The sequence below is a fragment of the Moschus berezovskii genome, chromosome 27, assembly GCF_049115385.1.
Source record: "Moschus berezovskii isolate FMDL1 chromosome 27, NW_MosBer_1.0, whole genome shotgun sequence".
NCBI classification, from domain to species: Eukaryota; Metazoa; Chordata; class Mammalia; order Artiodactyla; family Moschidae; genus Moschus; species Moschus berezovskii.
Genome location: NC_142486.1, coordinates 22,443,348 through 22,470,921, shown reverse-complemented (window position 1 = coordinate 22,470,921; position 27,574 = coordinate 22,443,348). Strand labels below are relative to the sequence as shown.

The 27,574-nt window shown below is 43.8% G+C and overlaps 2 protein-coding genes across 5 annotated transcripts in view; one reads left to right on the top strand and one right to left on the bottom strand.

Moving 5' to 3' along the window:
* Positions 1 to 53: 53 nt before the first annotated feature.
* Positions 54 to 20,426, bottom strand: PDZD9 (PDZ domain containing 9). 4 transcript variants are annotated; one of them, XM_055409632.2, is made up of 6 exons: positions 20,109 to 20,426; positions 18,961 to 19,162; positions 14,466 to 14,702; positions 12,349 to 12,528; positions 4,493 to 4,682; positions 54 to 813 (listed from the first exon to the last, which is right to left on the bottom strand). In XM_055409632.2, the coding sequence occupies exons 3-6, from the start codon at positions 14,494 to 14,496 to the stop codon at positions 426 to 428; spliced, it is 789 nt and encodes a 262-aa protein (XP_055265607.1). In that variant the 5' UTR covers positions 14,497 to 14,702; positions 18,961 to 19,162; positions 20,109 to 20,426; the 3' UTR covers positions 54 to 425. The 4 variants fall into 4 exon arrangements, with proteins under 4 accessions (XP_055265607.1, XP_055265606.1, XP_055265609.1 ...); XM_055409631.2 differs by having other exon boundaries at positions 18,961 to 19,166; positions 20,113 to 20,426; XM_055409634.2 differs by lacking the exon at positions 18,961 to 19,162 and having other exon boundaries at positions 20,113 to 20,426.
* Positions 20,427 to 20,630: 204 nt separating this feature from the next.
* MOSMO (modulator of smoothened) overlaps positions 20,631 to 27,574 on the top strand; it is a 66,055-nt gene continuing 59,111 nt past the window's right edge. The window contains exon 1 of the mRNA XM_055409638.2: positions 20,631 to 20,782. Coding sequence (XP_055265613.1) covers positions 20,677 to 20,782 — 106 coding nt within the window. The 5' untranslated portion in view covers positions 20,631 to 20,676. The remainder of the gene's footprint in view (positions 20,783 to 27,574) is intronic.

Here is a 27,574-nt window from a genome sequence, read left to right as displayed (position 1 = left end):
ATAAAGTACAGAAGCATGAGAAACTATTAAAATTAAGGCTTAAGTGGCTATCAGAGTAACTATCTCCAGATTATTATTGGCTTTTAAAGATAAAAGCAGTTAAAAGTCTGTATTCTTGGGTAAGAACAGTTAAATGATCTGGGTTTTATCCCCTTTTGCCTTTTTTCCAAAAGAGTTATTTGTGCAAAATATATATTACCTGTTAGCTGTAGCCTACATTTGCACTGCTTCATTTTTCATGTTTATCTTCACTGTGGAACAATTTTGGTGTGTTTTTTTTTTCCCCATATCTTCTCTCTTTTCTGTTTCTATTCTGTCTCTTTCAAGTAATTATCAACCTAACCCTCAAAAGTAAGGCAGTGCACACAAAAAATGGGTGTTTTCAAAATAAATGCTTCTGTGGTCACAGATTTGAAAACTGCTGCCTAACCAACTTGTGATACAGGTTCACCACTGCCCTTTTCAACAGGGGTACAGTCTTCCAGCCAGAATGCATCTGAGGTAGAGGAGCCTGAGGAGGAGGAGGAGATTTCATTGTCTTGCTTCACCATGGTCCAGTATGGAGAAGGGGCCCTCACTTCTTTCTTGTGATCTCTGTGAATCATCACGTCACAGTCAATGTCCTTTCCTACACGCATTACATGGTTCTTCTTTTTATATCCATGCCATTCTCTGGAGATAGACATTGGTCTCCTTACAGGGTAATGTCCAGTGGACCGTGGATATTTATAGTACTTGAGTCTTGGATCGAAAGCTTCATCATCACTGCTTGCGACAGGTCCATCTTTTGCCTCCTCAGTTTTCTTTGTTGTGCTGAAATGGAAAGACTAGTGAATGAAATGGATTCTTAATGTCTACACATTCATTATTACCTAACAAGATGTCTTATAACCTGCTTTGGTTCATAAAAGAAAAAATACAGTTTAGCTTTAGCACTACCTGTCTGTGTTATTGAAAATCTTCTCTTTTAAAAATTACCTTTACGGAATTCCCTGGCAGTCCAGTGGTTAGAACTCCATACTTTCACTGCCAAGGGCTCAGGTTCAGTCCCTGGTAGGGAAACTAAGATCCTCTTTAAATTTGTTTACATTCCTAAATAGAAATCATTTTCTACCCTAAATTATTTCACATTACCTTAAAAAGCTTTGCACAGACTTAACTGAGACTACTGACCAGAATATTAGCAGGCCTTAAAGGGTGGGTTGATTTCACCTCACACAGAATAACAGGTCAACATGGCCATCTCATCCACGGAACTCAGTTTTCATGGGTCTTGTGGGATCAGCAATAGTAGACTATTACTGATTTCCAAGGAGGTGTGCAGAAATAATGGGCCTCAAATATCTTCAATATGCTTATCATTGGTTATTCTTCTGCATCTTTTTATTTTTGCCCGAGCATCATTCTTTGCTTCTCAATTGGGTTTACAAATGTGATCTGTAGAACACCTTTCCACCCAGATGTCTCATTATGCAATATTCCACCTTGCTGTTGCCATCTAAAAACTTGTGAAGATTCCTTTTTTTTTTTAATTTGCCAATAGCAGGGTTCTTGAACTTTTCTAATGCCTGTAGCACCTGCTCCTGCTATTATTTTCCTGAACAAATGCTGTCACGTGCTACCCCTCATTCTGGTGCTATTACCAAGCAGATCCAAAACTAGATCTTTGTAATTATGAACCTCCATTACCTTCTGACCTGCTACTAGGAAATGGATTTCTTCCCTACCACAGTCCCTCCAGCCTATCAGACTTACTAGTGTTTTCCCTAACATCCTTGGAGGCCTGCTTGTGGGTTTTTTTGTTTGTTTTCTTGCTCCTAAGGATCTGAACAGATCTCTAAAGTTTCCCTCTTCTGGTAATAGCATTTGGTATTGAGTCATTTTTTTCTGAAAGCCACTAGTCTTAAATTGTATGATTTTCTTTAATCCTTGATGTAGTGCTGTGCAAGGAGATTCAGAAGATCTCAGGACTAGAACAGTTTGCCTTCAGACCCAAAGGACCTTCTTTGTAGCTCTATTAGATCACCATAAAGACAGGTGGCAGAGCCAGGTTCTTATTAAACTGGCATTAGATAGAAATGCCACAAGCCAGCAGAGGTCAGGGTTCGCTGGAAACAGTTTTTAATATCACTAGGCCTGCCCAGAGCATCACATGGCGAACTGTGCACTCAGTGCTATCTGCTCCTGAAAGAAGCCTTACAACTTTGCAAAATAAACCTTTTCGTTCCCCTTCTGCCCCTTCCTTACCCTTTTCCACATAAGATGCTAACATGCCTTAGCTATAAGCCCTTTTAATTAAGGGATTCAGAACATGATTGGTGTTGTTCCTGAGTTTTTGGCTTTTAGCCTCATAACTTAAGTTGTGGTATTCTGTGTTTGCTTTTGAATGGTCAACCTGCCATCCCTAGATTTTTAATATTCTGAATCTCAGACTCTACTTAGAATGTAGTTGTCCCATAAGCAAAGGTAAAGAGCTCAGTTTCAGGAGCTGAACTCTCCAATACAGGGTCCACCAGCTATATGTGGCTGCTAAATTTAAACTGGTTAAACATGAATAAATTTAGAATTCCTCAGGTACAAATCTTCACATTTCAGGGGCTTAGTAGCCACCTGTGGCTAATGGTTATCACACGGGATGGCACAGATACAGATCATTTCCACTAGCATAGAGAATTCTTATTGGATGCTGCTGCTCTGAAAACAGACGTATACTACTTAGCCCTGTGGCCTCTGGCAAGTTTACATACTCCTCTATTGGCTTCAGTTTTCTTATCTGTAAAACGAGGGTAAACAGAACTGTCATGAGGATTAAATGGTACAACGCTTGTAAAGCAGTGTCTATCACATAGTAAACAATAAGTTCAGTATTATCATTAATGATTTTTAATCAAAGCAGGATAGGTTTAGTTATTGGGAGAAAATATTTCCCCATTCTGTATCTGATCTGAAGGGAACAGCTGCTATCCAGCTTTACCATGTGGGGATGCAAGCCCATCTTTTGTTTTTCAGGAGAAACCAGAGATGATGATTCTTTCCATGAAATCTTAGATTTTTTAATTTAGCAATTCAATTTTTTTTCATTAAAAATTTTTTGAAACAGAAAAATGCAAATAAGTTGAATGAAAAATTCTGAACACCTTGGTGGCTACCACCCACATCAAGAAATAAGAGTATTACTGGCCCCTGGAAAAAGCCCTCCTATATATTCTCCTTGTTCTCAGCACTGTCTAAAACAGTGAGGGAGATAAGCAAAGCATATCTGTGAACCGCATCAGTCCCGGTGGCCACAACTTGGACTCTGAGGTAATATGGGCCATTTTTTAATCTTAGTAAAGAGCCCCTAGCCATATTTCTTTGAGCACATCCCAATAAGCAGAGGTACACAGCTGCACAGCTAGTGCTCAGGGATCTGGTCAGAATTAATAACAATAACTCTTGGATGAGAATACTAAATGTGCCACTTAAAGAAAAAGGAGATAGAGAAATAAAGCCAGCCCTTAAATTTCTGACTTGTGTGACTAAGCAAATGCTTTCCCACTAAGACAATGGCAAACTGGCTTTTAATTTTAGGCATAATGAGTTTAAGGGGTTTATGATACAGATATCAAGTGGGTGTTTATACAAGTTTGGAGATAATAAAATTTGGAAATTATTAATGTATGAATGCTAATAGAAACCAAGGAGTTTGCTTAGAAGACAGAGAAGAAAGCCAAAGACAAGGCTTGGTAAAAGGCGATCATGAGGAAGCGACAAAAGGAGATAAGGGAGTATGGTATTCCAGTAGTCTGGGGAAAATTATATTTCAACAAGAGTTGAGGTGGGAGGATGTAACGTGCCTGCTGCTGCTCAGAAGCCAAGCAGAATTAGAGGCTCAGAGGAGTCCACTGGAATCAGCAGTATGAACGTTGCAGTGACCTTGGGGTAAAGAGCTCTCAGCCAAGGTCTGCACCGAGGTGGGATGTGGTGTCTCCTGAGGAATTGGTAATGTCTAATACAACTCTTTCAACAGCTTTGGAGTCAAGAGACAGGACAGTGGCTGGTAAGGTAAGGAGAGGGGAGTGGAATTAAAGTGGGCTTTACTAAGATGGAAGAGTTTTAAACAGGCTTAATGGTTATTGAGAAGGGTCCAGAGAGAGAATTTAATATGCTGGAGACAAATGAGGAGGGATTCACAGCACATGTTTAAGGGCTAACTTTGGAAAAGGGGGAGTCACATATCTAGGTTTGAAGGCAGAGTTGCCACTCGGTAGTTTGGTCCTTTTTAAATTCCATGTCCAAGGCTCTTTCTTGCCTTTATCATTCTGCCTCATGTTAGGTCCTACAGACGTACTTTCCAAAAGGATTTAGAAACCCACTGAACTGTGACACTGTCATTAATTCCTCCAATTAATATCAATTGGCCCAATTGATAATTTTCACATTTAACTAAGACTCTCTGCTTCATAGACCCTGGGGAATTCTGTAGTATAACAAAGATTCCTAAACTACTTACCGTGTGACTGGGAATTTGGTCTCAGGGATTAAATCATATATTTCTTGCCATTCTTGGGGTATGTCTATAAAATCTCGGTAAACTTTTATTTGCAGTATTGTTCCTATGGTGATATGTTGCAGAAGCTTTAAAAATTCTCGAAGAGTATAACCTAACACATTTGCATAGCCAACACTAATCAAAACATCACCTGAAAAAGGGAAAAAATTCAGTAAAATTAAGATGATGGTTTAAAAAAGATCATGCTATTTCTGTCTTCACTGTGCAATGTTTCTTCCTTTTTTTTTTTTTTGAGGGAGGTATTTCAATTTATAGGTTCATATTGTTGGTTCATTTTGAAACAAAACCAGGCTTCAAACTTTATTTAATAAAAAAAAAAAGATCCTCTCTGAATAATGAATACATTTAAGATGTTTCTTAATAGTCAGTGTAATGGTAGATATTATAGCATGTTTTTATAACATTTCTGAAGTTCTTGGTGTGACAGGCTAAAAATGATTTAGAATCTGAACCATCCTTGAAGATTCTAAAAATATGCTTGTTTCAAGTAAAATAAATGGCTACTATTTAAAAAATCACTTACACTAAGTGAACAAATAACCTAATTTCTATTATACCTGCATGGCCATTGCCAATGCCCTCCACAGTAAGCAGACCATATTAAACATCAAGCCTTACAGTTTAATATTCTTTCCTTATGCAGTATTCATTGAGCAAGTAATTCTACATATAACACTGGACATTTAGCATGCTTTAATTAAGTTGAAGATGTGTATACAGAGACTATGGAAGTTCAAAGGGATATGACACCTAAGTCCCCTATCATAGGACAGAGTTGAACAGGGAGGGGATTATGATGGCCAGCCATGCAGCTTCTGAGCCCCCAACAGATGGAAAGAGAACCACATCTTGACAGCCAAGTCCCTGGACCTCCCACCTGGATGTTAAATAGACCCAATTTATTCATTTGTACCCAGCAGCTAAGGCATGGACATGTAGACTAGGTCCAGCTATTGGTCAGTCCCCCTGGTCACTAAACCTGGAGCAGGAGATGCAGAGAAGCAACAGGAGCATCCAGTTTCCATGGCATTTTGTTCTCTCATCATTTTCCAAACCTGGTTCTCAAGGCTTTCCAGGAATTCTGTCAGATTTAAGGTTCTAAATTCAGTCCCTTTACAGAACTTGAAGAAAGTTCTTTATACTTCAAGGGAGAGCGTGAAGAAAGTAGGAAAAACCATTAGGCCATTCAGGTATGACCTAAATCAAATCCCTTATGATTATACAGTGGAAGTGACAAATAGATTCAAGGGATTAGATCTGACAGAGTGCCTGAAGAACTATGGATAAAGGTTCGTTACATTGTACAGAAGGCAGCAACCAAAACCATCCCCAAGAAAAAGAAATGCAAAACGGCAAAATGGCTGTCTGAGGAGGCCTTACAAATAGCTAAGAAAAGAAGCGAGGTGAAAGGAAAAGGAGGAAAGGAAAGATATAACCATCTGAATGCAGAGTTTCAAAGAACTGCAAGGAGAGATAACAAAGCCTTAAGTGAACAATTCAAAGAAATAGAGGAAAACAACAGAATGGGAAAGACTAGAGATCTCTTCAAGAAAATTAGAGATACCAAGGGAACATTTCATGCAAAGATGGGCACAATAAAGAACAGAAATGGTATGGACCTAACAGAAGCAGAAGAGATTCAGAAGAGGTGGCAAAAATACACAGAACTATACAAAAAAGATCTTAATGACCCAGATAACCCACAATGGTGTGATCACTCAGCTAAAGCCAGACATCCTAGAATGCAAAGTCAAGTGGGCCTTAGGAAACATTACTATGAACAAAGCTAGTGGAGGTGATAGAATTCCAGCTGAGATATTTCAAATCCTAAAACATGACACTGTGAAAGTGCTGCGCTCAATATGCCAGCAAATTTGGAAAACTCAGCAGTGGCCACAGGACTGGAAAAGGTCAGTTTCCATTCCAATCCCAAAGAAAAGAAATGCCAAAGAATGTTCAAACTATCACACAATTGCACTCATCTCACACGCTAGCAAAGTAATGCTCAAAACTCTCCAAGCTAGGCTTCAACAGTATGTGAACCAAGAACTTTCAGATGTTCAAGCTGGATTTAGAAAAGGCAGAGGAACCAGAGATCAAATTGCCAACATCTGTTTGATCACAGCCAGAGAATTACAGAAAAACATCTACTTCTTCATTATACTATGCCAGAGCCTTTGACTGTGTGGGCACAACAAACTGTGGAAAATGCTTAAAGAGATGGGAATACCAGGCCACCTTACCTGCCTACTTCGAAACCTGTATGCAGGTCAAGAAGAAACAGTTAAAACTGGACCTGGAACAATGGACTGGTTCCAGATTGGGAACGGAGTACATAGGCTGTACATTGTCACCCTGCTTATTTAACTTCTATGCAGAGTATATTATGCGAAATGTTGGGCTGGATGAATCACAAGCTGGAATCAAGATTGCTGGGGGAAAGATGAATAGCCTCAGATATGCAGATGACACCATCCTTATGGCAGAAAGTGAAGAGGAACTAAGAGCCTCTTGATGAAAGTGAAATAAGAAAGTGAAAAAGCTGACTTAAAACTCAACATTCAAAAAACTAAGATCATGGCTTCCATTTCCATCACTTCATGGCAAATAGATGGAGAAGCAATGGAAACAGTGACAGACTTTATTTTCTTGGACTCCAAATTTACTGCAGACAGTGACTGCAGCCATGAAATTAGAAGACGCTTGTTCCTGGGAAGAAAAGCTATGACAGAGCTAGACAGAGTATTAAAAATCAGAGACATCAGTTTGCCAACAAAGATCTGTATAATCAAAGCTATAGTTTTTCCAGTGGTCATGTATGGATGTGAGAATAGGACCATGAAGAAGGCTGAGTGCTGAAGAATTGATGCTTTTGAAATGTGGTATTGGAGAAGACTCTTGAGGGTCCCTTGGACAGCAAGGAAATCAAACCAGTCAATCCTTAAGGACATCAACCCTCAATATTCATTTGAAGGACTGATGCTGGAAGGGCAATACTTTGGCCACCTGATGCAAAGAGCCAACTCATTTGAAAAGACCCTGATGCTGGGAAAGATTGAAGGCAGGAGAAGGAGACAACAGAGGATGAGATGGTTGGATGGCATCACTGACTCAATGGATATGAGTTTGAGCAAACTCTGGGAGATGGTAAATGACAGGGAAGCCTGGGGTGCTGCAGTCTATGGGGTTGCAAAGAGTTGGACATGACTTTTTTAAGAGACTGAACAACAACAGAACTTCTTTCCTGCTTGCAGTTAAGACCCCTGACTGCTCTAAGGGCATCTAGCAAGAGAAGAAGGAATACAGGGAAACTGATTTTTAAGGACAGAGTCACATTGGGTAAATAAAATCTTAGTTATCAGCTTGTACAAGTACTATCATCCTGCCAAATAGTCATGGAGACTTCAGAGCTCACATCAGATAAAGTGACCCTAATAAGTCCCAAAGAATGTTTTCTCTGCTGTGCATGGGAAGCTAGGGATCCCTCAATCACCTCATCTAAGACAGCTGAGGTCTAACCTCAGAGTAGAAAACAGTCAAGATGAAGTACTTTCTCTGTTACTACTCCCCAACTCTTTGCGACCCCATGGACTGTAGTCCACCAGGCTTCTCTGTCCATGGAATTTTCCAGGCAAGAATCCTGGAGTGGGTTGTCATTTCCTCCTCCAGGGGTTTTTCCCAACCCAGGTGTCAAACCTGCATCTCCCGTGTCTCCTGCATCGGCAGGTGGATTCTTCACCAGAGTCTCACCTGGGAAGCACTACTCCGTACTCTGCTATAATTGGAAATGATGCTGATCCTAAAGGAAGCCTCCAAAGAACACCAAAGACAAATTTCCATAGTGCTAGATTCTATCAGAAACAAAAGGTCACAGTTTTAAAGAAAATGAATACTGAGATGGGTGGAGAAAAGCTTCTACTTTGGTCTTTAAAGACAGCTGTGGCTAACTTCAGAAAGAAACAGGGCTTCTCCCAGCTACCTGAAGATTGTATAATCTGAAACAGCTGTTCACCCTATAGAGGTTAATTAAAATGTCAAAAAAAACAGAAACCCTCACAGGATAAGCTTACTTGCCTAATGTTAAAAGGGGTGTTTATAGCTGAAAGCTATGGCTTGACATGCTGCTTAATTATGTTGTTAAAAAGGTGACTTATCGAGAGGGCAGAAAATAAACAGCTTAATTGCCTGACCGTCCTGACTATAAACCAAAGGTGTCATTGTATGAATGTGATTATTCTAGCAAGAGACATTAACATTTCCTTTCATAAAGAAGCACCACTTTGGTGTTTATAAATATTAATATTATACATTTTTTTCTGTTTTAGTGGATTGTAGGAACCATATTGTATAAACTGCCCCAGTTATATATATTTAATCAACTTTTAAGCAGCCAAGCCACTACCAAAAAGTAGATTTTATTTTTCTCCCATTTCTCTCAACTAGGCTGTAAATTCCATAAGCTCTGTGTGGTTAGAGACCACATATGACTGGCTCACCATTACACCCCAGTGCCTGATGCCTGTACACAGCACGCATTCAGGAAATGCTTATTGAATTAATGTGGCCTAGTAAGGGTGGTGATCAGTACATAACTTTGTTTACCTTCAAATCTATATTAATTTCTCCAAGAAAAGAAAAATGCTGTATTAATTTCTTAAGATTCTGGATATCAGAGTTTGCTAAAACTATGCTGGCCAAAAGGATTTTAAAGTTTAGCCAAAATAAATTAGGAAATCAAGATGAAGTCCTATTAAGAAACAACAAAAGAAGAGAAATTCAAAGCACATAAGAAATAATGGGGCTGGGAGTTAACAGGGTAAAAAAAAAAAAATCAGGTTTGTAGGACCATCACCTCTCATAATCATTGTCAAAGGGACTGAGTTACAGAGCCTTTGAATCCCAGACCTTGAAGAGAAGTGCCCGACTTGTCATGAAGAGATAAAGGACTTACTCCATTTTGCAATCTCTTTTCTAGTCAAAGGTATGGGCTTTCTAAGCAGACATGGGTTCAAATCAGCTCTGACCACCCACTTGCTGCTGCTAAGTCACTTCAGTCGTGTCCGACTCTGTGTGACCCCATAGACGGAAGCCCACCAGGCTCCCCCGTCCCTGGGATTCTCCAGGCAAGAACACTGGAGTGGGTTGCCATTTCCTTCTCCAACGTGTGAAAGTGAAGTCGCTCAGTCGTGTCCGACCTTTAGCGACCCCACGGACTGCAGCCTACCAGGCTCCTCCATCCATGGGATTTTCTAGGCAAGAGTACTGGAGTGGCTTGCCATTGCCTTCTCCGCTGTACACTTAGCTCTGTACTAAACAATTTACTTCATATCTCTGAGCCTCTGTATTTCGTTATCTACCTTCTAGGAGTGTTGCAAAGATTAGATAATAGATGTGGAAACACCTTGCAAAATGCCTAGAACAAATGCCTGCTTTCTCTTCATTTATCAAGCACAGACATAATAAATGCACCAGTGCTAATGGTAAGTCCCCTGAATTCATTCAGAGATGAATTCAAGACTGCCTCTGACCTCCAGGAGCACACTAACTATGACCCCACCAGAAGATTCTGTTTCATGAAAGCATACTCCCATCCCACTCCAGTGAGTGTGCACTCTGCTTATCAACCAGCGTCTGTCCCCTGACTCTAAAAAACCTAAGGAAAACAAGCAGAAAAGGCCCACGGGACCTGGTCTAGAGTTCTTTTGGATGGAAAGTCCAGAACTTTCTTTCTGGCAGGCTGTTCCCTAGCATCAAATAGTGATATGTGGAGAAAATGCTTTGGATGTTAAGGTGAGGTAAACTTTCATAACAGCATCATTGATCCACTTAATTATTTAATCCACTGCATTTAAGCCTAACTGCAACTAGAACTGGGCTTCCCTCATAGCTCAGTTGGTAAAGAATCTGCCAGCAATGCAGGAGACCTGGGTTCGATTCCTGGGTCGGGAAGACCCCCTGGAGAAGGAAACAACAATCCACTCCAGTATTCTTGCCTGGAAAATCCCATGGACAGAGGAGCCTGGCGGGCTACAGTCCATGGGGTTGCAAGAGTCAGACATGACTTAGCAACTAAACCACCATAACTAGAATAACCTGAGAAGCTTTTAAGCCATGACCTGCCCTGTCCCCAAACCAACTGAATCAGAACCTCTGGGGAAATGGGGCCAAGCCATTTTTATTTTAAAAGGTCTCCAGGTGATTCTAATAAGGAACCAGAGTTGCAAACCAGTGGTTTAATCCACTAGGGCTGTGGTACCACAATCATTTTTATTGTTATTGTTCAGCCGCTAAGTCATGTCCTACTCTTTGCAACCCTATGGACTGCAGCATGCCAACCTTCCCTGCCCTCACCATCTCCTAGAGGTTGCTCAAACTCATGTCCATTGAGCCTATGATGCCATCCTAATATCTCATCCTCTGTCATCCCCTTCTCCTCCTGCCCTCAATCTTTCTCAGAATCAGGGTCCTTTCCAATGAGTCGGCTCTTTGCATCAGGTGACCTGATGTAAAAATATTAGCCAGTACTTTGGCCAATACACAATCATTTTTGGTTAACACCAAAACAAGATACAAGTCTGAAGAATCTCTAAGAACAGCCTTAGAGAAAGGACTGCCAATATTTCCATAGCACTGTGGCTCTCTAAGCATTTTCATAAAGATTATCTCATCAAATACTAGCGACTTCTGACAAAGGTGGTATTATCCCAACTTAGAGATGAGGTGACTAAGGCCAGGAAAGTTAAAGGACTTTGTCCAAGGTCAAAGAACCAAAAAGAGGTACAGCCTGGGCCTGAATTCAGGCCAGCTCACACTGAACGGTTTTTCCTTCCACCAACCTTACCATCCCATTGTGCGTCCCTGACTCCTGAGCACAGCCCAGAGAAGGCACTGGGAAAATGTCTTGAATTGGATGGAAAATTCATTCATCTAAAGACAAGAGAAGCAGGGCAGTACTGACAAAGACAGCGTTCGAATCTCCACTCCTTGATGTGACAACGTACAAGTTACTAAATATCTGATTCCTCATCTGTATATCGGTTTAATGTAGAATCTACCTTGGGGATTGTCAGCCAGATGTAATGAGATCACATATCTAAACGTTAATGATGATTTACACTGCCTACAAGAGAAGAAAGCCTTACCCATACAGAGCCATAAACGCTGGAGTGACACTATTCCTGTATATGAATCTCTTCTAGACGGGGGTGAACCTGGACAAGGAACTCAGTCTCACTGAGCCTTAGTTTCCTCATCTGTAAAAGGTAGATGATAATCATAGTTCATACCTAAAGGGTTATTATAAGAATTCAATAAATAGGTTCAGTGGTAAAAAATCCGCCTACCAAAGCAGGAGTCCTGGGCTCAGTTCCCGAGCTGCGAAGACTCCACGTGCCGTGAAGCAACTAAGTTCATGTGCCACAGCTACTGAGCCTGTGCTCTCGAGCCCCGGAGCCACGACTGAACCATGTGCACCCTAGAGCCCAGGCTTCACAGCAAGAGAAGCCGCTACCAGTGAGAAGCTCAAGCACTGCAACAAGAGAATAGCCCCTGCTCACCACAACTACAGAAAAGCCCGCCAGCAACAGAAACAGCGCAGCCAAAAATAAATAAGAGAATTCAACGAGTAAATACAGTGAGGAGTATACAAGGAGCAGCAGCTGGCTTGCCCACTGAAAGCTCTCAAACATCACCATCCTCACTGTTACACTGGAACCTAATAACCTGAGTCTCCCCGAAGGCAGATGAAAGGCAGGCAGAAGTAGAGCAGTTGGGAGGCCTGGGGAAACCACAGTCACCTGGCTGGAGTGTTCCATCCCTGGCTGCAGCTCCCTTTGTAACGAGATGGATGATCTGAAGGTACGGCCCATGCTGGATGATGATCAGGCCTAATCCCAGACTACCCACAGTGAGTTTGGTCTGATGAGTTTTGCTCAAGTTGTGTACAGATGGCTTGACCTTGAGGTTGACTTGTTTTCCTAAAAATGGAGAGATTTGTTTTAGTATTTCTGCTAGATATCAGCATGACAGTAGTAACTGGGGTTCTAACACCAGAATCTTAGGGCAGTTACTTAACCTCTCTCTTCCTTCGTTTCCGCATCAGTAAAGTGAGGATAATAAAAATACCCATTCAGAGGGTTGTTATGAGAATTAAAGGAGACAGTTAAAGGGCTTTTGCACAGTGCCTAGCACACTGTGAATGTTTAATTAGTTATTATTATCCATTCACTTAACAAATATTTATTGATACAGGCAGTGTGCTAGGAAACTGAAGTGTTTCTTGCCCTCATGAATCTTCCAGCCTAGTGGAGGAGACAAATATCAATGAGCTGTGTAAACATACGTTGAACGACAAACTGTAACACATGCTATGAATGAAAAATACAGAGAGCTCTGAGGGTGACCAACAGGTTAAGTCTCCTGTGGGGAAGAGGGGTCAAGGCTTCACAGAGGAAGTAAAATTTGAATTGAGGTCGAAAGGCCCAATATGAGAGCTTTAAGCAAAGTATGGCAGAAGGGAGTAAGATTCTGAGACAGGAAAGAACATAAAACGAGACCAGTAGGGGGCAGACAGGCTGCTCAGCCATTTTACCTCACTGGAAAAGCTTAGAAGCGATCTTGGCAGGACAAGCTAAGATCTGCATTCAAAGAAAGAAACAAACACCTCAGGCTGCTATATGGATTGTGGGGTCCAGACTGGAAGAGAGAAAGTGTTACTGCATTCACCCAAGCATGTCATGACAATGTCAATGGAAATGGTCAGTAGAAAATAAGCATTTGGGAGGAAAATTCAGGAAAATGGGTAATGAGGAATTGAAATATGTTTTATACAGAACTAAATCACACAAGAAAAGTGTCAAAGCCTGAGGAGTGATTTAGAACAAGAAGTTATTTTTCCAAGAGGAAGCTTCTGAGATTCATTTTCAGTTCACAGGAAGCTTCTGGGAAAACCTGTTTTCAGCACACTCTTCCAGCATTTCACACACCCAGGACTTTTCCTTAAGGAGAACTGACAAACTGCTACTTGCCAAACCTTTGCCAAATCCACGTGACTGTAGTGTTTGGGGGTGGGGGGAGTGGGTCCAGGAGTCCTCCCCACTGTTGGGGGTGGAATTTCCCACATCTCCAGGGATTTCACAGTCCTTTCAACTTCAAGCAAGTGTCCTTGCCTGTCTCCAACCTCACCCTCCCCACAACCACAGATGCTCTCGGACTGGAAAATTAAGTGTGTGCTTAGTTGCTCAGTCATGTCTGACTCTTTGCAATCCCGTGGACTATAGCCCGCCAGGCTCCTCTGTCCATGGCGATTCTCCAGGCAAGAATCCTAGTATAAAGAAGGCGCCATCTTTGAGACTTTTCAGGATTATAGGAGCAATCTGGAACAGGTCATCCCCTCCTCAAGTCTATGGCTCCTGAGCAAACAGAGAACTGGCATCATAGACAGGGTCTGAGTTCCAACCTCAGCTTGCAAATTAAACATGCTCCTGATATAATCTATGAAGCCCAGTCACAAAAGACAGCAGGGTTAAGTGAAAGAAGCCAGATTCAAAAGACTCCATACTGTATGCTTCCATTTTTGTGACATTCTCAGTAGATAGGGCAAAACTATAGAGAACAGATCAGAAATGTCGGGAGGTGGGGTGGAAAAGGGGTTGGCAGTAAACGGGCATCACAAGGTAACTTCAGGGGTTGTGGAACCGCCATGTCCTGATTGTAGGGTGTTAAATGCAGGGTGTTGATGATTATCAAAGTTCACAGAGCTGTACACTAAAAAAAGGGGGGCCTCTTCCTGTATGTAAATTATAGTTTGGTAAAGGATGGTGAGATGCTATCTCAGAAGCCAAGAGTGTGATGTCCCCATTTTACAGACAAGGAAAAGTGAAGGAGTCTTGGTCTCAAGAACACACCCAGTTACCTTTAACGTTTTTCTGGTCGGACTTCTTCATGGCCCTGGGAGGCCAGGCCGCTCAGGAGGGCCTCCCTGAGCGGAAGCTGGAGTCAGTCCATCTCCCAACTGTTTCGAACAGGAGCCGGCGCACTAAAGATCGATCGCCGGTGGCGACGAGATCTCGAGCTGGCCCCCAGGGGGCGCCGCGACGCCGCATCCCAGACGTTGCGCGGCAGTGCGGGTCACACAATGCTTCCGTAGACCCTGGAAAATGCAGTATGTGAAAATTTTGGTGCAAAAAACAAAACTTCTGCGGGACTAACACAGCGCCTGGCTCACAGTGGGTTCATCGCCCATTCTTGGAAACTACTGAAATGGAGAGGGTGGAGGAAACCTAGAAGAGGGGGACTCAAAGATGTGAATGGTCTGCAGAATATCATGACTAGTTCATAGATGAGCACAGATGTCCTGCTGAGCTCCCAATAGTGGTATTTTCAAACACTGTTACATCAACAGCGCCAACTGCTTTGGAACTGCACTTTATTCATGAATGTTTTGAATGAGAAAAGGCCAAGGGTGGCCTGAAAAAAATGAGTCACTATTAGGAGAGGAATTAATTCTTCCTTTTTTCCAAAATAATCCATCCACCCCCCCACACACACACACACACACATTCACTCACACAACAAATATTTACTGGAAGCCTGCTCCATGGTTTTTGCTGATGCAAAGGACACAACAGGAGACAAAACAAACATAGGCTCTATCCTCCTGGAACTTAGATTTAAAAAACAGATGAAGTGAACAATTTTAGGAAAGTATAAATTATCAAAAATAAATTCTATAAGAAATAGAAAACAATGTAATAACACAGTACTACTGTCATTCCTGGGCTTCCCAGGTGGCACTAATGGTAAAGAACTCTCCTGCCAATGCAGGTAGATACTGGAGACAAGGGTCCGATCCCTGGGTTGGGAAGATCCCTTGGAACCCACTCCAGCATCCTTGTCTGGAGAATCCCATCGAGACAGAAACCTGGCGAGTTACAGTCCACAGGGCTGCAGAGTCAGACACAACTGAAGCGACTTAACATGCATGCACCGTCATCTGGACTCTGATAAAACCAAAAGGCAAACTCTCTTGTGTTCATGCCTTCAACAAGCAGTAATCAAGCACCTGTGAGGTGTAGCACTGTCCAAAGATTTCCATGGTAAACTAGGAGGTCCCAGTTTATTCAGCTGCTTCTGTGGCTTTACCCAGTTAACCAGGGCAGACTTCTTGTTGGATAAATTTTGTGCTCAGGTGGCTGATTCAGAAGGAAGTGTCATCCTGTTCCCTGTTACTTCAAGGCATCTCCTGCAGGTAGCTCCTTGTGATAGATTGCCTGATTCCTCCTTCAGTCTGGCAATGCTTCTGTCCAGACACTAAATTAATTCTATCATAAAATGCATCCTTTCCCTCCATTTCCCTGTCAGTAGAGAATGGTGAGCATTTGCAGGAATCAAATACATCAGCCTTCAAGGTCCTGTGAGGGACCTGGCGCACAGGGTTCCTGGCCCCTCCTTCCATCCCAGACTGAAAACTCTTTATAGTGAATGCCAAGATCACACTGACTGGTGGAACCGAAAGGTACCAACTGCTGTGGATGCTATGCTGTGCTTCCCAGATCCCCCTTCAGGACTGAAGGATCTGTTCCTTCTCTTCTACCTCAAACCTGCCACTAGCTGAAGAGAACCCTTGCCCGAGATCACACCTACCCAGGGCAGCTAGCATCCAGTGACCAATCGATGCAGGCTGGCTCCCTCAGCCCAACTTGAACAACTGTAAAGGGCCATCTCAGCTTCAGAGCTCCCTAAGGGACCTGCTGAGGTCCTCCTATCGCTGCTCAGCAACCTGACTTCTTCCTCTGCCAGGCCGTGCTTCCTTCTGTCCACTGATGGAGAGTACTCCCCAGTAAATGCCCTGCAACTCAAGAGTATTCCCAGAGAACCCAACCTGTAACAGCTTATGCCAGGGACAGCATGAACAAGTAGATGCTAAGATGGGATTCTGGAGCTGGACCTGCTACCCAGGTAATAATGAGGACCCCATCCCCCATAGAGGAGGACCATACATAGCCTTGGGCAGAGGGAAGCGCTGAGATTGTTCAGTTTTGCACCGGTAGTAAAGTGGCTTGGCACCCACGTGATCTACCTGGGTGCCTCAGTTCAGTTCAGTTCAGTTCAGTCGCTCAGTTGTGTCCCACTCTTTGCAACCCCATGAATCACAGCACGCCAGGCCTCCCTGTCAGTTGCCCTATTTTACAGTAAATAGACAAATTCAGCAGCCAGAGCCTGAGAGGTACATGGCAACCAGAGGCTCAACCCCCTGAGGGATGGAGGTCTGGGCCATGCCACCATGTAAGCCACCTGGAGGTGCTGAGGGTGAGAGGCATCTAGGATGGATAAGAAAGGCAGGAAATGACGAGTGTGTCAGTTATACATTAAGGTGAGCTACAGCAGCAGCAAGAGTTCTATTTTGTCCCATTAACCTTCCTATTATAACTTTCCCACAGGAAAAGACTCCACTGGGTCCTGAAGGTGATGCTCTCAGAACTAAAAAGAAGCAAGTGCATCTGTGCAACACAATGGGTCCACTGTTGCAAATACTGCACTGTCCTACCTAGTCCCCCTTCAGGACTGGAGGACCAGTGCCCCAGCTACTGGGGAGGTGGTAGGTTGACATCTCTCAGTTGTTAGCCCTCTCAAGGAACTGTCTTTAGCTGAAGAGCCACATTACCCTAGGTCATGCCCCATGTCTAGCATCCAATGACTGGTCCAAGCAGAGATATCAAGGCTTTGTTGGCCCTTTTACCCCAGCTCAGAACTCAGAACAGCCATTACTTCAGAGTTCCCGGTGGGCTTGCCAAAGCCTCCTGTGACTGCACCACAGTCAAACTGCTTCCTCTGCCCAGTCCTGCTTCCTTCCCTTCCTCCACAGGAGTTGGTCCTAAGAGCACTCCCTAATAAACTTCTTGAACTGTAATCAATAATCTACCCCTAAGTCAGCTTCAACAGAACCCAATCCAAGAAACTAAAATGATGTTTGAGCCCCTGGCACAAGTTACTAGCCTCTGGATTTAGCTCTTTCATCTAATCCCAGAAACCAGGTGAACATGTATGGTGCATTCACCACATCCTTAGCCTACATGGTAAACCTGATCCCCAGGGAGGCAGTGTGTTCTTTATCCTGTCAGGCCAAAGATCTTCATTAAAGAGAAGAGTGATTGCACAGTCCCCTCCACAGCTTTCCTTGAGGTCCCCTCTAGATTCAGCCTCTGCTGGGCTGAGTCCTAATATCCATCATGACAAGGCATGCTATGGCCAGAGCCCTTTAAAACCACAGAATGACTATGACTTCAGGTTTTTAGCATAGCTCCCTCCTAGGGACCTTCTGTTTTCCTGGGGCCTTAAGGACTTTCTGCCTTTTGGAGCCTCATGGCTCACCTTCTCTCTGAATACAAAAGTTCTAGCTGCTCTGCATAGGGGTGAGAGGATGGGGAGGTTCTATCCCTGAAACAGAGTGCCTGACTCTGGGAGTCTATTGGTCAGATAGAGGAAAGAGGCCCAGAAAGGTGATGTGACTTTCCCAAGTTCAAGTTAGTAGCATGGGTGGGACTGAAATATGGTTCTGTATTCTTTTTCACTCCATCACACCATGTCTCCCTAACCCCTTTGCCTCTACTAAAATCTTGACTGAGATATAGAGAACAGACTGATCTGTCCTGAGAGTCTTGGGACTCTGAAACACTACATTGGCAAGCAAGAATGAAACTGGGGGCTAAAACCAGCCCCAGATTATTGGGACTAATAGGAAATCTATAAACAGAGTATTTGGTTCCTGCCCACCCCTCTCATCTCACATCCTGATTGGTAAGGAATGGGATAGGTGGCTGTTGTCTGTAGTGATGTGCAGCTATTCATCTGGTAGAAAAAGTTTTAAATTCTTTTAACTTTGTTATAGTTGTTTTTGTGTTTTAATCTTAGATTCAGACCTCTTATGGAGGGGCAAGGGTAGGAGGGACAGGAAGGGATGCCTGGGTAGAAGGATTTATACTTGTATTTTTTAAACACAAGAATCAAGTCATAATTCCACTTAGTTGGAGTTAGAATAGGCAAGTGTGCCAACATTTCTGGCCAATAGTGACCATCCATGGACATTGTTTGAGAATTCAGAACTGTACAGCTGGAGTTTCTTCTATTACTTGGCAACAGAAACACCAGAAAGAAGCCAAGAAAATGACTCCGCCAAAGTTCTTCACTGTTTAAACAACAACAAACAGTGAAAAATTCCTGCAGTAATGTGATATGCGTTATGTCTAGATCCCTGGAACATATAAATCAGCTTGTGTCAATTTCTGTGGCAGAGGAAAAATATATGATTTAATAATAATAATAAAAACCCTACCCTTCTCCCTCCCCCCCCAATAAGAGACCAATGTTTGGACAGGAAAGTCTATAGGCTAGCAATTGAATTTCCTTACCCAATCTATGTGGTGATACAGATAACTGTGCATTTCTGCAAGGCTGTTGGTCTGGCGGAATTTGAAACCTGCTGAGTTCTGTGGACATGTAGGCATTCCCAAAATAGAGACAGATACCACTCTTCTAGGTCTTTCTAGAGATGACCTGGATGGCCTTTATGGAGAAAATGAGCATCTCATTTCCCGTTCGCTGCATGGGGAACTATCTGGGAAAGAAAGAGCTGGACTCAACGTCAGGGTTAATAGTGATTTAGTACATGAGTCATGGAAGAAAAGGAAACCTCCACCAGATAGCAAAAACGTACGTGGTAGGCCATATGTGTCGCTAACAAATCTTGAAAACCATCTCTTTCTGTTTCTCCATCCAACTTAAGCCCCTCCCCACAGCCCACCTCAGTAAATAGTATCATCAAACACCCAGTTACTCAGGCCAAAAATTTAGGAGTCTTTCCCTGAATTCTTTCAACTCCCCCCCATTTATCAGCATGTCCTTTCCTCTGCCTACAAAACATCCCTATCTGCCCATTGTCCCCCACCTTCACTACTCTTGATCCTAGCTAAAGCTACATTTCTCTCTCTCCTGGACTACTGTGCCTCTTAACTGGTATCCCTGCTTTTGTTCTTGCCCCTCCCCACCTACAATCTATACTCTTTTTACGGACTAAATAAGACCTGTCACTCTCTTGCTTTAAACCCTCCAGTGCTTTCCTGTTGCATTTAGAACAAAATCCAAACTCTTTATCACGGCTCTCGAAGTCCTACATTTGATCTCTGCCTACCTCTCTTTTTCTCCAGCCACACGGGCCGTTTTGCAGTTCCTTTAACAGCCCAACCTCTTCCTTGCCCGCTTCCCTAACATTCTTTGCACTTCCTTTTCTCTCTGACTGGAACAGTCCTGCCCAGATCTTCATGCATGAGGTCTTTATGAACGTGGCGTTCTCAGTGAAACCTTCCCTGGTTATCCTAAGTATCATCAAACCGCCGCCCCCTAAATCTCTCATCAGATCGACCCCCAATTTAATTAGCAGATTAACACCTAGCATCAAAGACCAGTTTCAAACAAAGTTTCCGTCTCTTCCCCAACTAGAAGGCTAGCTTTCTAAGAGCAGGAAACTTGTTTCTCCTGCCCACTCCGGTACCCCCAGCACCTACAGTGCCTGCTGCAAGCAGGAGTCCATAATCATTCCCTAAATGGGGCAGTCCCGGGCTGACGGATCCGGCAGAGGCAACGATAATACAAGGTGACAAGGGCTTGTCACTGGCTCCCTCGGCGGTCGCGAGGCCGCCTCCTGCCGGAAGAAAAGCGGCTCCTGCCCACTCCAGGGCAGCGAGGCGGGCGGCCGAGACGAAGCCGGGCGGAGCAAGGCCTGAGGCGGGCGGGAGGAAGGACCGGGGCTGAGAGCCTGGGCTGGACCGAGAGAACGGAACGGCGGCGAGGCTGAGGGCCGCACCGGCCGCGCCAGCGCCCCGGCTTCGCTTCCGGGTGAGGGGCGGGCGGGCGGAGCAGTTCCGGGGCGGGCGGCGGTTCCGGCTGTGCGGGCCGCGCCGCGGCTGCTAGTCCCGGGCGCGCGGAGGGCGCGAGCGGCGCGCGGGGGCCGAGGGGGAGCGCGGCGGCGGCGGCGTGGGGTCTCCCGGCCCCGGCAGCGGCCCATGGGGCGGGAGGCGTGAGGCCGCGGCCTGCCCGGGGCTCGGGGGGTGGGGGGACGGGGCGGGGAGATGGATAAACTGACCATCATCTCAGGATGTCTCTTTCTGGCCGCCGATATCTTCGCCATCGCCAGCATCGCCAACCCGGACTGGATCAACACCGGGGAGTCCGCGGGTGAGCGAGCGGCGGGCGCGCGGGGCCGGGCGGGGGATTGGCTGCGGGCGAGGGGAGGGGAGGGGAGACCCGGCTCCGGGGGAGACGGGGCTGGAGGATGCGCGGCGGCGGCGGCCAGCCTGAGAGGAAGGGGGCGGTGAGGCGACCCGGGCTGCCCGGCCGAGCGGCTGGCGGAGGGGACACGCGGGTCGCGAGCCGGACCCCCGGGCGGAGGGGAGCGGCACCGCGGGCTGCGTGCGAAGGGGCCGAGGGCCGCGGAGATCCGGACCGGGCTGGTGGTCCTGGACCCGGGAGAGAAGGTGAGGGGAGACAGCCGCCAACCTGAGGGACAGCGGAGGGAGGAACGAGCGTCGTCCTGGATCTAAAAAAAAAAGTCAAGGTGGGAAACAGGAGGAAACCGATTTGGAGGAAACTGAGGCGCCTGCGAAGGAATTAGAAACCAGGCGGTGAGACTGGGGCCCGGAGCGAGGCAGCCTGTGGGGTGTGAGAGTCCCCAGAGAGCTGACGGGCGACTGGCGGCCGAAAGGAGTCGGGGCCGACCGCTGACCCTCGTTCCCCCAACCTAAGAAGCGTCGTCCGGGATGGAGGTCCGGGCAGGACCGGGTTAATGGTGCCGCGAGAGCTGGTGGCGGTGGGGGCGCCGGGTGAGAGCCTCAGACCCCCGCCCCTGCCCAGCCCCTGCCTACTTGGCAGTGTTTGAGATGCATGTGGCTTCCGATTTTCCCTTTGAAGCCTATGTGGTTATAATTTTGCTTTATTTTAGGCCCCGGAGCTGTAATAACCCTAATAATAAACTTCATTTTATGGAGCATCTTTCATTCCACCGCATCACAAAACGCTTTCGAGACCCTAATAGTAGTTACAAGATTAAGTAACACGTTAGAGTTGTAGGCAGCCCAGTAGCAAACAGTGCCTGCTGTAACACCACCGAACTGTGGGCAGCAGCGACGAGGTGGTGCCCTCAGGAAAGAGGTAAGCATCTTTCTGAAGGGTATCCCAGGTGAATGCCTTTGCAGGATTTTTCCTGGCTTGGGCCACCAACTACACCCCCCACGCACACATACACACACACTCACTCACACTCACCCAGATCTGTAAGACCAAAACTTTAGTTAATGTAACAGCTGCCAGGAGAGCTGATGGGAGTAAAGGAATAAACTTCTTTTCTAACTGCTTGTTCAGTGCAGGTGAAGGGAATAATGAAAGTTGGGACTATAAGACTCCCTCCATGAATATTTTGTTGTAAGACACTGTGCTGTCAGACTTACTTCTTAAGTATTGCTTATGATTCTGTATTTATCCTGCAGTATTTTTAGCTCTTAAAAAACGCCGTGGCTGGGACATTTGTTGCTTCCTCCTCCTTTCTCTCCCCCATCTAGACCTAGTAACACAAAATCATGCTGTCAGATTTAGTGGTTATTAAAATAACACTCTAAAAATTTCTGCTCCTTTTCTTGCCTATATAGTCATAGCAGAGCTCTTAATTGTAAACATATATGATTATTATGTGACCCTGTAGTAGTGTTAGCTATTGCTACAGTGGTTATTATTGAAATTTATAAATGTATCAAATAAACACTTTGTGCACCTTGAACATACACAATCTTATATGTTAATTATACCTGTTTTTTTAAAACTGTAAAGCATATGAAGAAAATATCAGAATGATTTCAAATTTGGTGAAACTGCAGGCTTTGTTTCTGAAAATGTTAGTAATGTCAGTGTTACTAGTTGTATGTGTGACATCCAGTTCCTGACTTGTTTTTAATCTGATTATGTGTGCAGTGACTCCTTTTATAAAGAAGTCTCAAGCAGAATCCCAGTGTATAAAATAGACTGAATGTCCATAGGAAGGAAACAGCTTAGAGAGGGAGGAGAGAGAGATAAGTAATCTCATAACTTTCCTGAGAAGATGTTATACTCTATTATATTTGAAAGAAAACAAGAATAAGATGAATACAACTCCTTCAAATTAGGCAAAGTCATCAGCTATGAGTTGCCTTGGAGATGGGAGAGACAGAAGTCCCAAGGTTTGAAAGAAGTAGGAAATGTTTGAAATAATAGTTGTGAGAGACAGCTGGAGACAGTAGGATTATCTAGCAGCGTGGAAACTTCATTGAAGTCAGTGGTCATGAACATAAAGTGTGATAACTGATCTATGCTTTGTTGACCCTCTGGTGGTGCTCAGCTACTCTGGCACCAGTGTATGATGAAAGCCAATAGACAGCTTCATTCAGAGTTGTGGTTTGCCAGATACGTGCAACAAAATGACAGAGGAGCAAAAGTGTTTAGGGCATTGGTCAAAATATTGTAATGATAGCTCATTAAATCTCAGCTGGATAAAGAGTAAAAGTGAAAAAGAAAGCTGTTATATATATTTTAGTCCTTGAATACCAGATGGCATATGGTCAGTGGAATAGTTGACTTAGACCCATAGAGTTGAAGACTTCACTGAGAGTTATTGATACAGCAGAGTGGAAGGGCAGGGCACTGAGGGCACAAGGTCCAGACTGTGACATTGGTGCTGTGTGGCTGAAGTGGGGCTGGAGGAGGTGATTTTTCTTTTTCCCCTAATAGTTTCCCTTGCCATCTCAAGATACCTTTCAGTTAAATATTCTGTGTTTAGCAAGAGGAGTAAGAGGAGATAGTAAGAACACTGGAGATTTTTTTCAAAATCATATCTATCCGGTATTTCTTTCTTTTTTTCATTTTTCTTTTTTTTTCCTGGCCGTACCTTGTGGGATTTTAGTTTCCCAGTCAGAGACTGAACCAGGGCCCTTGGCAGTGACAGCATGGAACCCTAACCACTGGACCACCAGGGAATTCCCTAACGTGTATTACTTAAGGTTAAATATGTCAGACAGTGAGCTCCCCAAAATTTAAAATGAATGAAGTGGTATGTTTCTTTGTTCACTCTCGTGCCTTTGCTTTGTGGTAAGATGTACCTGAATCTTGCCTAGTATTTGAGCTTGTATGCTCGCTGTACTTTTTACCTGAACAAACAGATCTAGTCTTGAGTTAAAAAAAAAAAAAATCAGTGCAGAGGTGCACTTTCCAAATCAATGAAACATTTACAGGAAGTTCAGTTAAGATTTCAGAGGTGGCAGGACTGGCTTTATGCTAAGATCTGCAAAAAAGTGACTTTACCTGGCAGCAAAAAGTTAATATTTTGTTGATTCCCTTTGGTGCATTATACATCATATAAAAGTCTTGATTGTGATGTTTTTACTTCAGCTTTTTAATATAAACAAAGTATATTTTGAAAATAGAACTCCTGGAGCTGAAAGGTTCCTCAGAATGTAGTTTGAAAACCACTGCAGTCAACTAGAACGGGAAAGTTTAGGATTCAAATCCAAACCTTACCACTTAGTAGCTCTGTTACTTTGATTAACTTACCTGGCCTTTCTCTGTAAAGTTCCCCTTCTGTAAAACAGAGATAGCATCTCAGTGAGTTATTGTAATGATAGAGTTAATCCAGGTAAAACATTTAGAACAGTGCCTGGTACATGGTAAGTGCTCAGTAAAAGTTAGATAGCGTCGTATTGCTGTTCGAGTTTATAACAGGTGTCAGAATCCCAGTTTTGAAACTGAAGCTCAGAACTTACTACTGAGAACTGACACAGTTTCTTTATTAGATGCTTGGAAGTGAGAAAACATCAAGGCTTAGCACAAGTCAAATAAATTTGTCTCCCCTCTTGGCTTTGGACTCCACCATCACTGTTTCTTCTCTTTTAGTCTCTCATCTCCAACTTCTAGTCTCTGTACTTCTCAGCTTCTACTTGAACTACCACAAAAGGAAATGAAAGATCCCAAAACAAAAAGCTGAGTGAAATAACTTCCTTAAATCCCAGCTAATAACCTATATTACTATAAGATTATGCGCCATGTTTCATGCTCGAAGTTGGGTGTTTTTTTTAATTTACCATTTTTTAAGACTTTTCTTTTGGCTGTGGTGATTCTTCATTGCTGCACATGGGCTTTCTCTAGTTGCAGTGAGCAGAGGCTCCTCTTCGGCTCGATACTCTTCTTGTGGTGCGTGGGCTGCTCATTGGGGTGGCTTTTCTTGTTGCAGAGCCTGGGGTCTAGAGCATGTGGGCTTTAGCAATTGTGGCTTACAGGCTTGGTTGCCCCACAGCATGTAGAATCTTCTTGGAGCAAGAATCGAACCCATGTCCCCTGCATTGGCGTCCTCAATCATGTCTGACTCTGCAACCCCATGGACTCTAGCATGCCAGACTCCTCTTGTCCATGGGATTTTCCTGGCAAGAATACTGGAGTGGGTTGCCATTTCCTCCAGGGGATCTTCCCAACCTAGAGACTGAACCAGTGTCTCCTGCATTGGCAGACAAATTCTTTACCACTGAGCCACCTGGGAAGTCCCATACTGGCAGTTTTTAATTCATTTTTATAGTATTGGCCCAAATACAGAGAAACTATATTCCTTTAATTTTCATCTCTGTGTGATAGCATTTCCTGAATTTGTTCTAACAGCTTGTGGATGATGCACAAACTTTTAAAGATATGATGACTGCCACCACCCCCGCTTTTTTTTTTTTTTACTGTGCCAAAAGCAGAGTGGCTTTCAGGACCTTAGTTCCCCAACCAGAGATCGAACCCAGGCCATGGCAGTGAAAACCCTAATTCCTAACCACTGGACCACCAGTGAACTCTGAAGATACAGTATAACAGAAATAGATGTTCTTTGTATGGGGAATATACATGGGGGGATACTTTAGTAAGGACCCTTAGGAATTTCTATTAATGTAATAAAAAGTATTAAATGATAGGTAAATATAATGGCAAAATTACATTAATTGTGCTATACTAGGGTCAATTTTCTATTGGTTACTGGAACTCAATATCAAGACAATATTTTATGTAGTGCTTTATAGTTTTTGAAGCACTTTGACATCTATGACTTGATTTGATTCCCTAGGGTTCTTATATTTGGCCAATGTTAAATAGTCATTTCTACATTTTCCCCTATAAGTCGGTGTTTTGCACATGAGATTTGAGTTTCAGGGTTGCAAAGTCTCCCTTCAAGAACACTACCTATGTAGGAATTTGTGCACACATTAGTGGCTAAAATTTTTGCCAGAATGCAGAAGAGGTAAAGGAGATTTGGGTTTCAGTATTAAAGGGATGTCCTGCACTTTGTACAAATACCTTAACCTCACAGTTACTGTTTTCTCATCCCTCAAGAGACATATTTTTAGTGAAAAAAAGTTTTTTTAACAAGATCAACAAACAAAGCTGCTGCTGATAAATATAAGTGATCTAGAGAGCCTTGTCGGAGAAGGCAATGGCAAGCCACTCCAGTACTCTTGCCTAGAAAATCCCATGGATGGAGGAGCCTGGTAGGTTGCAGTCCATGGGGTCGCTAAGGGTCGGACACGACTGAGCGACTTCACTTTCACTTTTCCCTTTCACACATTGGAGAAGGAAATGGCAACCCACTCCAGTGTTCTTGCCTGGAGAATCCCAGGGATGGGGGAGCCTGGTGGGCTTCTGTCTATGGGGTCACACAGAGTCGGACACGACTGAAGTGACTTAGCAGCAGCAGCAGCAGAGAGCCTTGTACTGAGGCACCGTTCCTTTATGGCATGGATTTCAGTGACCATTTAGGACTGTGCCTGTTCAGTTGCTTCAGTCATGACCGACTCTTTGTAACTATGGACTGTAGCCTGCCAGGCTCCTCTGTCCATGGGATTCTCCAGGCAGGAATACTGGAGTGGGTTGCCATGCCCTCCTCCAGGGGATCTTCCTGACCCAGAGATCAACCCTGTGTTTCCTGCATTGTAGGCAGATTTTTTACTGCTGAGCCACTGGGGAAGCCTGACCATTGACGGTTATTACCATCCTTTATCATCCTAGATGGATTTACTTAATGTTCTTTATGAAGATTTCCAGGTGTTTCCCAGGAGTCTTCTAGCACATGAAGGAACTTGAACCTCTTCCTTATATCTAAGCAAAATTTTTCTCTCTAGAATTGGTCCTCTTATTCAGATTGTAGTCTGTCATAGTGTATTTATTCCTGAAAATATCTTCACTCTTGTTCTTCTTAAAATTAGATTGGATGTGAGAGTTTTTAAGGAGTCTCGTTATCATCCTCTTCCCTATTTATATTGTGAACTAATTGAGAAAAAAAGAGTAAGATAATTAGGAGCCAAAATATTATTTAATATTGATAAAGAGGATATTGGAGACTGTGACTTATATCCTTGGACAAGTAACTTCCTCTTGGAAGTGAAAGTCGCCCAGTCGTGTCCGACTCTTTGCAACCCCGTGGACTGTCCATGGAATTCTCTAGGCCAGAATACTGGAGTGGGTAGCCTTTCCCTTCTCCAGCTTCCTCTTACTGGGCCTCAAAATTGAACAGACTTAATTATCCAATCCCAGGCAGGATTGGGGGACCTGCTCTGTAGGACTTCTAGTGGGAAAGAACGAAAGAGATGAGTGCTCCCTTTAGGCAACTTGCTCCTAAGGGCAAAAAGTTGGACCACTTATGCCCAGTTTTTTATCTTAAACTGACAGTCAAATGAAATCATTCCTCCTGACCTGAGAAAGATTGAGTGAGGGGACACAGATAAACTTAGATATTCTTAACAGCCGTACCTCCACCCCACCCCTCATGGATAAAAACATCAGAAGTGGGAAGAAAACCTTAGCTGGTTGAAACCTAGGAGATGGCTAGCCTTTTGCAAGGAAGAATTTTCTTTTTTCTCAAGTACGAAGACGGGCAAATGATTGAAAAAGATGAAGAGGGGTTTCATTTCCCATTCTGTTACCCAC